General features: G+C 39.6%; 1 protein-coding gene across 1 annotated transcript in view; it reads right to left on the bottom strand.

Moving 5' to 3' along the window:
• The window catches only part of LOC134823506 (uncharacterized), a 129401-nt gene that overhangs the window by 65819 nt on the left and 50094 nt on the right, over positions 1 to 13488 (bottom strand). Inside the window, exons 2-4 of the mRNA XM_063834990.1 lie at positions 1287 to 1473; positions 895 to 1148; positions 360 to 486 (exon numbers count right to left, since the gene is read on the bottom strand). Of these exons, the coding sequence (XP_063691060.1) occupies positions 360 to 486; positions 895 to 1148; positions 1287 to 1440 (535 nt within the window). The 5' untranslated portion in view covers positions 1441 to 1473. The remainder of the gene's footprint in view (positions 1 to 359; positions 487 to 894; positions 1149 to 1286; positions 1474 to 13488) is intronic.

Below are 13488 nucleotides of genomic sequence, written 5' to 3'. Positions count from 1 at the left end.
ATCAGATAGGACTAAGAACTTTCTAAGGGCTCATGAAGCAAATTCCGTCCGTTTCAGAAAGAAAAAAAGGCATGAGCATTAACTAATAACTTTATAAACTAAATGCTCATGTAAATGCTCATATATAAATATCAATAAGTATCTGCTGTAGAATTTGCTGCTTGATTAAAAATATTCAGAATCAGGAACGAAGAGTTGCAAAACGCACACAAATAATTTGCAAAAAAACAGTCACAGAGATACTGACAAACTGACTTCGAGACCTACATTGCTATTACTGTAGTATTAATACGTAAACAAGTTATTTATTATTACATAGATTTTGGACAGGAAAACCACAGAAGCATTAGATGACTGACCTGTAGATTGTATCTTGGGCCAGTTCCCTTGGTGGACAACAAATTCCTGTCTCCTCCGTCGATTCTGCTTTTGTTCTACAGGAGGCAACTCTTGTTCTAGACTATCATATTCTCCATTAATGTGCGCCTGGTGAAGAAAATGCTCAATTTATGGATATCAAGTGAATTGATTGAATATGTTACTGACCACTTTTATTGACTCAAAACAATGAAAATGGATCAGACAATCAATTAGTAACAATTTTGGAATGACAAAGTAATTAAGTAAAGTATAATCATTATATAAATAATGTGAAGACTGCAAAAAAAGACAATTAACTGTTGTCTTGAAAAAAAATTATTAATTATCAATCATGAAGTTTAATGATCGAACAAGTAGCCAGAAGAAAATGTGGGGGGGGGGTGTTAGGGGGGCAGAATTTTCTCAAAATTATCAGGGGAGGCACATAGGTGTGTTTTGCCACTGAGTGCTAATGGAAGTAACCCAACCATTTAAGATGTGTAAAAACTAAATAAAAACCAAAACTGTACTTACATCCCCTGCAGTCATTCTGACGATAGGAAAAACCACTTTAGTGGCGTTTTTCCATTTGGTGAGGTGTGATGAAGCAAGGTCTTGATCATCCTTCTCCCCCATTTGCGAATTGAAGTGTCTCAAAGTTAGTTTTTTGGGGTCAAGGACTATTTCCCCCAGATTTCTGTAAGGATTAGTGACAGATGAGTAGTGGCCACAACTCCAGTACTTACGCTGCCGGGATAACCGAGAATGGTTTCGGGTACATTTTACATCTGAAATATCTAAGTTAATACAATGGTCAATGTTTTACTGTACATTGTACAATTATAATCTAACACTAACTTTAAAAGTGGAATGCACATTTTTGCTGTTGCTAAGATACCTATCATATGAGTATAACAAGTAATAACCTGCACTATTGCTGTAAGGTTTCTCGATGTATTCCAATCCATTTCTACATGTCACTTTACCAAGGACGTTTGTATTTGTTCTTGGAATCACATATTTACTCTTTATACCATTAAAAAATCGATTGAGGTCTTGTTTGTCATAAGCTTTCTCCATGCTATCAAGAAGCAATTATCAAGAACATATAGACTGAAATTGGAATAATCAAAATTTGATAGAAACTCAGACTGTTAAATCAATGAGCATTGAGCAGCATTGAATAAATATATCAAAACAATAAATATATCAAAACAATAATACAGGGTTTTACAAGACTCGTGTCCAAATTTTAAATGGCTCTCAAAATCTAACAAATGATACAAACAGTTTAATTTTTGTTTTAAGTTGTAGACAAATTATTACATTTTAAAATACATTAATCAAAAATAATATTTTAGCAATTTTTCGAACCCAGCCCCCTTTTTGCATTAAAAGGTTTTGAATCCTTGGAAGCGTATTATACATACTGTTTATTGCACGTTTTACCATGTCAAGTTTTAACTTCTTAGCCTCGGCCCTTCTTATATAATAGTTTTTCGGCTGATCTATTGTTTTTGGGACTGGATATGAATGAACACAATCTTTAATATAGCCCATAAAAAGAAATCAGCCGGAGTCAGGTCAGCGCTGAAGTCTGCTTTCCTTGAGTCTTTCAGTCTTTCTCCAAAATTTTGATATATGCTACTTCAGCCAAGCCAAACTTTCGTGAGACATGAAAGCAGTGTCAATCCTTTTTCAAATTTCGTCACCTGTTACTAATATGAATAGTCTTGAGATAAATTTTCCTGCGCGCCTGCGTTACCGTATTTCTTCGAAATTACCCTTCGATCCCAATATACAGGGTGGCCCAAAAGTGACTATCAGTGATCTCGTTACCCAATCTGATCAAGAGTAAGGTGTTTGCGTGTATTAATGAGGTTCATGACGACCTGATCATGATTGATTGGATACCGATATAAATGACTTTGCTAGACAGGAAAACACCAAGTTTTAGGATAAATCAATAAATGAAATCAACTTATCAAAATTCCCACACAAAAACAATTCAATAATTTCAATTAAGATGTTCAAATTGTCGTCCCCCAGCTGCAATCACCTTGCGGTACCGCTTCTTTACAAGCGTTCATAGCAAACACTGCAATGCAACTGGGTCCATATTATGGATGATGTTGATCAGGTGGTGCTTTAGCTGCATGATGTCTGCAATAGGATATCTCTTATAGAGTTGGTCCTTCACCCACCCCCACAGGAAGAAGTCACACTGTCACACGGTGTAAGGTCATGACTTCTAGCCGGCCAGTGTGTTCCAAGATGTTGTCCGATGGTTCAGCTGTATAGGCCATCCCATAAGCAGGCTGCAACCAATCTAGCGGTGCATGTGAGCCAAACAGGCCATTAACCAAGTGACGAGATCACTGACTGAGTGCTCGGATCACGTAATCGATGGATTTTGAAATGTTCATAACTCAGCCAAATGTTGAACAATGAACTTGAAACTTCGGGAAAGGTTTTAAATTATCAAGCCAAATGTTTGCCAAAAATTTTGAGTTCTTAGCTGAAAGCGTTCTCATTTTATGAAGATAATAGTGAAAAAGAGTGAGTGTCACGCCACGCCCACTGTAATTGGGCGTGGCTTACGATACTTTCAGGAGATCTAAGTTTGACCCATATCTATAATCTCTGAAATTTTGGTGCAATTTGGAGACGAATTACATGAGTTATTAAGAGGTTGCGTGTGGGTAGTCACTTTTGGGCCACCCTGATATATATTATTATTATAAAACAGGATCTTACCGACAAAAATGATTCTTAAAAATACCTTGATGCGGTAAACTGTACCCTTGAAAAAGATTTTCCCAACATCTGTTGCATGCAGCTATATCTCTAATTTCGTTCAATTCATACAAGTTGTCCATTTGCAAATTTCTACTATTTAAATCACTTCTTAAAACCGATAACAAGTTCATTCTAGGTCTCCCCAATCTTCCAATGAATAAATTATCTGATTCAATAGCAAATGAGAGAGCCGTTTGGGCTGGGGTGTTCTCCATACTCCTGAGAATGTGTCCAAACATCTTCCACCGCTGGTGTTCAATACGCTTGGATAACTTTTCAACTTTGCACCTTTCATACAATGCTTTGTTGCTTATCATACCTTTAGGCCATTTGATGTTTAAAATGGACCTGAGGTGTCTACGATGGAGTGTGTCCATTTTCTTCATGGTTGCTTTCTTAGGACTCCAACTATTTGAGTTGTAAATCAATACAGATACAACTTGAGCATCGTATAACCTCAGCTTTCTTTCAAGGGATATTTTCTTACCAGACAGCCAAACTTTTTCAAAGTTCTTAAAAGCATATATATACACAACTCTAAAACTCTGGTCACAAGAGCAACTGCCTAAAAATGCAGAAGTGACAACAAATACATAAAAAATACTAGCAGTCCTCAAATTTCGCAATAAATAAATTCGTTCAATGTCATAAAATTCTTAAAACCATATATTATATATAATATATATATGTAATATGTAACCAACAAATAATTTAATTGATCTATAGACTACTGTATAAAATTCTCAATATAAATTTTCATAATAATATAGTATATGCTTCAATATTAAAACTGTTTATGTATAGCACCCCTGCAGTATTATCCATTGTTGAGATGTAGCCATTTTCGTCCGGTCTAACAATGAACCCGGCTCACTAATCATATAGGGATGGTGTAGTATAGTAGTTGGAATATGATCAACTTTTTTACAGTTTTACCTCAATTCGAAGGAATTCTTCTGCATCCTTTGTTATTTCAAATGCTAAATCAAGGAACTCTGCTCCATGATATCAACAATTCAACATTGATTTCCCACCATAACCGTGGTTAAAGATGTTGTGGAAATGGTGTCTTTTGAGAAGCATGCTGTTCCTTTTATCCCAAGGCGCACGTTATATCTCCGCCAAAAGCACATTCAATTTGATACGTATGAAATATGTCTATAACTTCCTTGATTGTGCATTAAGTTGGTGTTACACGACCAAAATTGAACGGGGAATCGTTTAAGATCACTTTCGAGGTACCTCGACAAAAGCTCATCACGCTATTGTGCTTTTTATGGAAAATACGTCAGTACCGTTTTTGAGCTTGCCATTCTCTTTCAAAAGTATTCCAAGTGATTTGTATAAGTGCACATATTGACTCTGAATACATTGCAAAATAATTTTCCTTGATTCATGAATTTTGAAAGAATTACAGCAATGCGCGCAATTTGGGGAGTGTGCTTTTGGCATGGCGGAGGTATAAACTGCCCCTTTACTTTATCCCAATAGCAGATTATAGAGTATATTATAGCAGCCGTCGAAAGCTGCTACCGTTGACAAAAAAGCTTAGCCGTGTTTACTCTCATTGTTGGCGACGTTTGACTACAAATGGCAATGTTTGATCGAAAACCTGGTTTGAGCTCCCCCTGTGTCATATCAAAGCAAATCAAATGTTTTACTGAAAAATTAAAAACTATAAATTTTAATTTATATTAATTTAATTGACCAATTTTGTTAATAAAAAACACAAAATTGAAAAATCAAAACCTAATTTTATTTTTTGTGTTTTAAAATATTTTTGATACGTTAAATGTAAAAACAAAATTTGCACGCCGCAAATACATTTTACGTATCGAAAATATTTTAAAACAACATTGAAATTCATTCTCACGATAAAAAATTGTAGCGCGATGCACTACTGGGTCGCGCCGCGCATCAAATAATTCGCCTCGCATCAAATGATTCTTCTTCGCTGGACCGGCAAAATGCACCAATGAGCCTCGCCGAGCTGTGGAGGATTAGCATCGTGAACCAAAGTAATTAAAACAGCACGCCATGTGATCAGAATTTAAATTTGACGTGCACTATATTTAATTTTTGAGACAGCTCGACAAAAGCTATTAACGTTATTTTGCTTTTTACAGAAAAATAAGACAATAGTAAGTCAAATATTAATTAAGGTTAAGTCTTAACATCTGTTTGACATACGTTGCATGCCACTTTTCGCGCGCGAAAAATATCTCTGATATTTGGATACGAAACATGTATCAAACATTTGTTTATGGATGCCATCCACAATCCACTGGATCAGCTTCCATAATACCGGCTTAAAGGTAATCTTACTATCTAGATAATAAATAAATATAAACATTTTTCAAACAGTATACACATAATGTCACAATGACCCTATATAAAAAGAACCATTCAAAAACTCAATATTTTGAAAATAACCCTTGGCCTTGTGGCTCCAAGTTCAATTCTAAACTGTCTATATTGATAATTCCTAAACGGAGCAAAATGGACTAGTTCTGTAAGTTGCTACTGTATGCCTATAATAGATCACCTAATTGTAGTACTAGTAATTAGAAGAAGCTATAGCAGTTGCAGTGCAGTGCCATTACTTCATTGGTTGCAATCATATCATGAATAACCATATTTTTGGTTTAACTATTTAACTATTCATTTTACTTCATCAATGCCGGCTTGTGAAACTTGTAATCGTAAAATATTATACAACGCGACGCGACGGAAACGTGATGATAAAATTAGCGCGATACTTTAATCATCACGATGTTTCTGTTGAATGTGACGTGCAAGGTTGCGCCTCTGAGCAAAATCCTCGTTGCATAAGTCACACAGATATCGTTGACCATCATGGGTTTTAACATGAGGGCTTAATGGACAAATATGTTCTTAAGAGAGACAAAAGTAATGAAACCGCGTTACACGATGCTATCAGAAACGGTAAGTTTCTAGTTTAAAAATTCTTTTTAAGGCAACTTTGCTGAGTTAGATTTCGTCCTCAAACCCGAAATACAATTTTCCAATCATCCTTCAATTTTGTAGGTAACACAGAGTGTTTTTTTAAATTTGAAAATTCAATTAATCATTATATATATAAATCAAGCGTTACATTTCAGCCATGCAAAATTACAATGACATATTTTGATATACTAATTGATAAATGGTACTGCAATATAAGTTGCTTAATGTTTGGCCGGATGACAACTAACGAGAAAAATAAACTTGATTACATAATAATTAATTCGGCTGAACCAACACATAGCAAGAGCCACATTAACGTTGGGGCCGTAAATGAAAGAATAAGTTACCTACAGACCTATCAACGGAGCTTCTACATCTTTGCAGTCCAGATATGTCTGCCGTTACCGATCACCTTCTTGGGCAAGGTATATTCTAATTGAAATAGCAAAAATGCTGATAAATTTAACGTACAAAGCATTCCCAGGTAAAGCAACACGATATTCGATCCAACATGGCAATTTGGTACTGAAATGCACTACCAAAAACTGTATACCTTAATATATACCTATATGGATTTATGTACTGTAGTTCAACATGCAATATAGTTCGACAATTTAAGTTGGCCAGATATCACCCCTGTCGAAATTCGGTAAGTGTTGAACTAGAGTCCAGGTAGCGTACTCTAGTTCGACAAATAATTTCTGCTTGTAATTCAACGGTTAAAGCCGGGTCCTCATCATAGGATCACAGGGTACAATGGCAGATTTAAAACAAATTTTCTGACATTTAGCAACCACCAGTTAGAAATTCCAGAACCTTTCAGTATAGTTTTAATTTTCCTGTTTGCCACTCGGTTCTGGTAGCTTACAAGAAAAGAGATTGATATCCGACTGTTTCCGGTTCAGAAGCCAAATCTCTAGACCGGTACTTGGTTACTAGTCGTTTGTGATAATATAAAACGTGGTATGTGGTAGATATTTATATAGCGTACTCTACAATCTAGATCTATAAAATGGAGTACGAGTTACAACAATAGTCTTTTGTCTCTCCGCTAAGTCTACAATTCTGCTTACTAACAATTGAATCGGAGGTCAATTACATGTTAATTGTTCATAGATATGGATTATAGAGATTACATTCACACACAGTTGAACAGCATGAGACAAGGGGGAAACAAACAAACGAACAGATTTCAAGCTCGTAAAGGATCGTTGCTTAAGATCGGAGATTTCAAAACTCTAGTTCGACAGTCGAAGTTCTCTTGTCAAACTTTAGTACGTGTCGAACTTGAGTCCAGGTAGTGCACTTTAGTTCGACAGAGTCGAACCTTAGCTTAGGGTTTGTCGAACTACAGTATGTGTCGAACTAGAGTGCGTGTCGAACTTGAGTACATGTACCCATATTATATGACATGAATATTATTGAGCTTATATTGTTTATAATTAATATAATGACATCACCGTTCCTACTGCTGAACTACTTTGCAGTTACATGTGTGATGTGTAATCCACTGCTTTTATGCTTTCAAATTCTTTTACTTCCTTTTCCCATCAGGCAGTATCTGCATCTATTTTAACTCATTAAAGTAATTATGTGAAACGACCCCTTCTAGAAATTAGCCTTTGAAACCGCTGTTATATGTTATAATAAACCGTTAAAGTATGACTATGACTTTATGTGCGAAATATTTTAAAAACAAGATAAATAATGGAAAAATAAAATAAATGGAATGGAAAATGGTCTTCAGCCGTCGTGTTATAGTATGAGGAAGAACAACAAGAAACGCTGTATATGAAGCTGAAAGAGAAGCTGCACAATTGGGGGAGTACCATGGGCAAATTCAGCAAGATGTAACGGCAGAGAACAGAAGCAAAGAGGTAAACATTTGATTCCAATGTCCGAATAAGTATTAAAAATGATACCGAAATTATCCACCATATGAAAAAAGGCTATGTAATGACGTCTCGATAATTGAATTGTAACATACTACTTCATTCTTACGATAATTATGAACATGTAATCAGGCTGTACCAAGATTACTACACGAGCCGCCAAGGGGAGCACTACCAGTGAGGACAGCTGGGTGCCACAGGGCAAACGAGGAGAGCTGACAAGCTCAGTTAACTTTGACTATTGAGTGCAATTATTTAGTGATGTTGATAATACAGTGAACTCGTAAAAATGAGGGGGGCCATTACAGAACAGCGTGGAATTAAACAAGTTATGGATATCAGCGGTGTGATATAAATTCTAGGTTTAAAGGGGGGGGGGGGGTGTCACGTCCGTCTATGTCCGCTTGTCTCATAGAATCCAATAAGGACAGGACATAGGCGGACATAGACGGACATAGGCGGACATAGGCGGACATAGGCGGACATAGACGGACATAGGCGGACATAGGCGGACATTAATGGACAGCTAAATTGCTAAATAAAATGTTCAATTTTTGCTGTTATAGGGGGATCATGTTTTTTGTCCGTTCGGTACGCTATATTTTCAAAACGGACAAAAAATAGAGCGGACAAAAACGGACAAAAATATACAAAAACAGACAAAAATGGAAATAACATTTAGATACTTCCTCCTCCTACTCTTCCTCCTCCTCCCCATGGGTCTTCCTGATCTTCCTCAGTCCTCTTCCTCCTCCCCTCCTCAGTCCTCCTCCTACTCCTCCTCCTCGTCCTCAGTCCTCCTCATCAGTCCTCAACAGTCCTCCTCCTCCCCAGTCCTCCTCCTCCTCCTGAGTCCTCCTCCTGGGTCCTCCTCCTGGGTCCTTCTCCTCCTCTTCATCCTCCTCCTCTTCCTCCTCAGTCCTCAGTCCTCCTCAGTCCTCCTCCTCATCCTTCTCCTCAGTCCTCCATCCTCCTCCTCAGTCCTCCCCCAGTCCCCCTCCTCCTCCTCCTATTCAGTCCATCTCCTCCTCCTCCTTCTCAGTCCTCCTCAGTCCTCCTCCTCCTCCTCCTCCTCCTCTTCCCTCTCAGTCATCCTCCTCAGCCATCCTCCTCAGTCCTCTTCAGTCCTCTTCAGTCCTTCTCAGTCCTTCTCCTCAGTCCTCCTCCTCCTGGGTCCTCCTCCTCCTCTTCATCCTCCTCCTCTTCCTCCTCGGTCCTCAGTCCTCCTCCTCCTGGGTCCTCCTCCTCATCCTTCTCATCAGTCCTCCTCCTCCCCAGTCCTCTCCCAGTCCCCCTCCTTCTCCTCCTCCTATTCAGTCCTCCTCCTCCTCCTCCTCAGTTCTCCTCAGTCCTCCTTCTCATTTCTCCTAAGTCCTCCTCCTGAGTCCTCCTCCTGAGTCCTCCTCCTCTTCCTTCTGAGTCCTCCTCCTGAGTCCTCCTCCTCCTCCCTCTCAGTCATCCTCCTCAGTCATCCTCCTCAGCCATCCTCCCCAGCCATCCTCCTCAGCCATCCTCCTCAGTACTCCTCAGTCATCCTCCTTCTCAGTCATCGTCAGTCCTCCTCCTCAGTCCTCCTCAGTCCTCCTCCTCCTCCTGGGTCCTCCTGGGTCTTCCTGATCCTCCCCAGTCCTCTTCCTCCTCCCCTCCTCAGTCCTCCTCCTACTCTTCCTCCTCGTCCTCAGTCCTCCTCATCAGTCCTCAACAGTTCTCCTCCTCCCCAGTCCTCCTCCTCCTCCTGGGGCCTTTTCCTGGGTCCTCCTCCTCCTGGGTCCTCCTCCTCCTGGGTCCTCCTTCTCCTCCTCAGTCCTTCTCCTCCTCCTCCTCAGTCCTCTTCCTCCTCTTCCTCCTCCTCCTCCCTCTCAGTCATCCTCCTCAGCCATCCTCCTCAGCCATCCTCCTCAGCCATCCTCCTCAGTCCTCCTCCTTCTCAGTCCTCCTCAGTCCTCCTCCTGAGTCCTCCTCCTCCTGAGTCATCCTCCTCAGTTCTCCTCCTCCTCCTCCTAGGTCCTCCTTCTGGGTCCTCCTCCTCCTCCTCCTCCTGGGTCTTCCTGATCCTTCTCCCTCTCAGTCATCCCTCTCAGTCATCCTCCTCAGTCATCCTCCTCAGTCATCTTCCATAGCCATCCTCCTCAGCCATCCTTCTCAGCCATCCTCCTCAGTACTCTTCAGTACTCTTCAGTACTCTTCAGTTCTCAAAATGTTTGTCCGCTAATGTTCACCAATGTCCGCTAATGTCCACCAATGTCCATCCAAGTCCGCCAATGTCCGTCCGGGTCCGCCAATGTCCGTCCGAGTCCGCCAATGTCCGTCCGAGTCCGCCAATGTCCGTCCGAGTCCGCCAATGTCCGTCCGTGTCCGCCAATGTCCCAAAAAACACGTCCGTTGTCTCATAGAATCCAAAAAGGACAGGACATAGGCGGACATAGACGGACATGACACCCCCCCTTTAAACTTTTAAAGACCACGTAAACTACTTTATTATACTTTCCACCACTATATAAGTTAATAAAACGTTTCTTATCAACATCTGAGCTCTTCACGTCCGGGGGAAGTTTGTTCCAATATGGTCTAACTCTTTCCGGAAGAAAAGAACTATGGAGATTCTTAATCTTTGTACTACTTTTACTGAGAAAAGACAATTTTTGAGAAAAGACAATTTTATTATTTATCACTAATTCAATACATAATCAATAAATATATATCCGAATAAATTTGATTTAAAATTAAATGATACAAGTATGCTAGCAGCTGGTGCGCTTGTATTTGATAAATATTCACGCTGTTAAAATGGGTTTTACCACACCGCCACTCACATTAGCACAGTTGGTGAACGGACCCAGGCGCTGTTTTAAGCTTTTATGAGCCCTGGTTGACTGCTGAGAGTGGCGACGGGTCTGACATTAATTTTATCTTAGTTTACCCTATATTCCAATAAAATTTTAGTTTTGAGTTATAATTATATAAATATGCAATATTTAAGTTACAGCTGCTCGCAATACATTATTGCTTAAAAATTGTTAAATATGCTCACTATACGCTTAATTGCAGATACCGTATGTATATATACATATCAGCTCATAATACCAAATAACAATAATAAATAAATTAAAAGCATGTAGTCAGTGTAATAAGCGCCAAGCGCGAGCACAGAACCTTCCCTCTCCGACCCCGATAAATCCGGCACCAAAAGCCGCCCAAAAATGCGAACAAAATAAATCCACTGTGCAGCAATTTTCGGAAAAAATGCTACACGGCGCTTGTTCGCCGCGCGTGCTTTTTTCGCGCAAATTTTTAGTTTTTGGCCTATAACTTTCACATTTTAAATTATTATCACATAGTTATTATGATATTGTAATCAGCTCATCGAGACGAAACCCTTAGTACCAACATTCCAAGATTCAAAGGAATTTTTTTTTCAAAAGTTTTTAATCTGAACACAAGGGTCCCCCCTTGTGTAAAATTTTGAACAAATTTTCGAAAAATTTGGTGCTCCAATTATTATAATTTTGGTATCAAAAGTTGCGTCTGATTAAGTTCATTACGATTCTGTAAGAATTATTTCAAAATATTCCATATTTTAGGAGTTATAGGCATTTTAAGCAATAAATTAACCATTTTTCGTCCATAGTACACTTTTGCAATGCACAGGAGGCCCACATACATCTCAACGAATCGTGCTACACAGTGAATTTTCATTATTCACAGTTAAAGGCAACTCCCGGCACCAAACCCATCAAAATCAGAGACAAAAAATTCCGTGCCAACTCATGGCGCTTACCACATAGACTAATGAAGAGGTTCAAAACCAATTCAAGCATGACACCAGGTTGAATACATTGTCATCGGAAGCTGCAAGCTTATTAACGTTTGATTCCACGTTGATCCGTTATTATGCAGTCACCTTCAGGCGGTGTCGACGGATCATGCGAAAAGGGTTTTTGACAGGCTGTGCCCTTACCATAATTAAACTGAACCATTGCCTGATACGATGTAAACATGAGTGTTGGATAGGTGAGCCGCGCAAGCGCTCGCGCGCGTATTTGTGTCGCTCTGACAAATAGCGCTTGAATAATTTAGCTACCAAGACGTAAATCGCGCGTTACGTAAAGTATCATTTTTCCCTTCGGATAAAGTGAACGTTACACCCGCGTGTAACCTGCTTCAATGGTTTGTGTGCATGTGTGGTGGAGTGAGTGTATAATGTAATGATTGAATCAATCTTTTTTCTTTTGTGGTGTATATATGATGTGAGTGACAGGTGTAAAATGTAAAAGATACAAATATAAATGGGGGTCTTTTCATAGGAAAGTGTTGAAGTTTAAGTCCTGCCAGTTAATATTGTCAGGTTGGTGTTGAGCCTTCATGATAGAATGCTTCAATTGGGATTTAATTGAACCTAGTGAACCTATTTTACCACGTGCATCTGCTCATTCCGAACAAACCCGATCCATAATCGGCCAAACGGCTAATAACTTTGAAAGCTTTGATAAGATCACCACGTATTCGCTGCTTTGCCAGCGTTGTCAAATTTAGGATTTCCTGTCAACGGCTGTATGGAAGAGTACCCACCTAATGAATCAGACCTGTTACTTTCTGATAAATTATATTATATTATATATGTATATTGGGTATATTGTAAACTTTAAAAGGCAGTCTTTTCAGTGTGATTTCATGTGTGATTATATAACTGTTCGTTTAAAGGTACATCTCTACTTGTTCTGTCACCAAGAAGACATGAATTGTAGGGGACGGTTAATAACTACTTAAATTATTAGCTATTTAGATTTGGTAGTAATAATGAACCAATTTCATAGTTATGTGTAATGAAGATTGTGTGCAATGTTGCTTTTATTGGTTTACTGTCGGGGGGGGGGGGGGGGGGGGGGGGGGGGTGTCACGTCCGTCTATGTCCGCTTGTCTCATAGAATCCAAAAAGGACAGGACATAGGCGGACATAGGCGGACATAGACGGACATAGGCGGACATAGGCGGACATAGGCGGACATAGACGGACATAGGCGGACATAGACGGACATAGGCGGACATAGGCGGACATAGGCGGACATTAATGGACACCTAAATTGATAAATAAAATGTTCAATTTTTGCTGTTATAGGGGGATCATGTTTTTTGTCCGTTCGGTACCCTATATTTTCAAAACGGACAAAAAATAGAGCGGACAAAAATGGACAAAAACGGACAAAAATGGAAATAACATTTAGATGTTTCCTCCTACTCTTCCCTCTCCTCCCCCTGGGTCTTCCTGATCTTCCTCAGTCCTCTTCCTCCTCCCCTCCTCAGTCCTCCTCCTACTCCTCCTCCTCGTCCTCAGTCCTCCTCATCAGTCCTCAACAGTCCTCCTCCTCCCCAGTCCTCCTCCTCCTCCTGAGTCCTCCTCCTTGGTCCTCCTCCTGGGTCCTTCTCCTCCTCTTCATCCTCCTCTTCTTCCTCCTCAGTCCTCAGTCCTCCT

Source organism: Bolinopsis microptera, chromosome 11 (genome assembly GCF_026151205.1).
Source record: "Bolinopsis microptera isolate Bmic1 chromosome 11, MBARI_Bmic_1.0, whole genome shotgun sequence".
Classification (NCBI taxonomy): domain Eukaryota; kingdom Metazoa; phylum Ctenophora; class Tentaculata; order Lobata; family Bolinopsidae; genus Bolinopsis; species Bolinopsis microptera.
The sequence above is the reverse complement of the archived record's forward strand: the minus strand, read 5'-3'. Positions and strand labels throughout refer to the sequence as shown.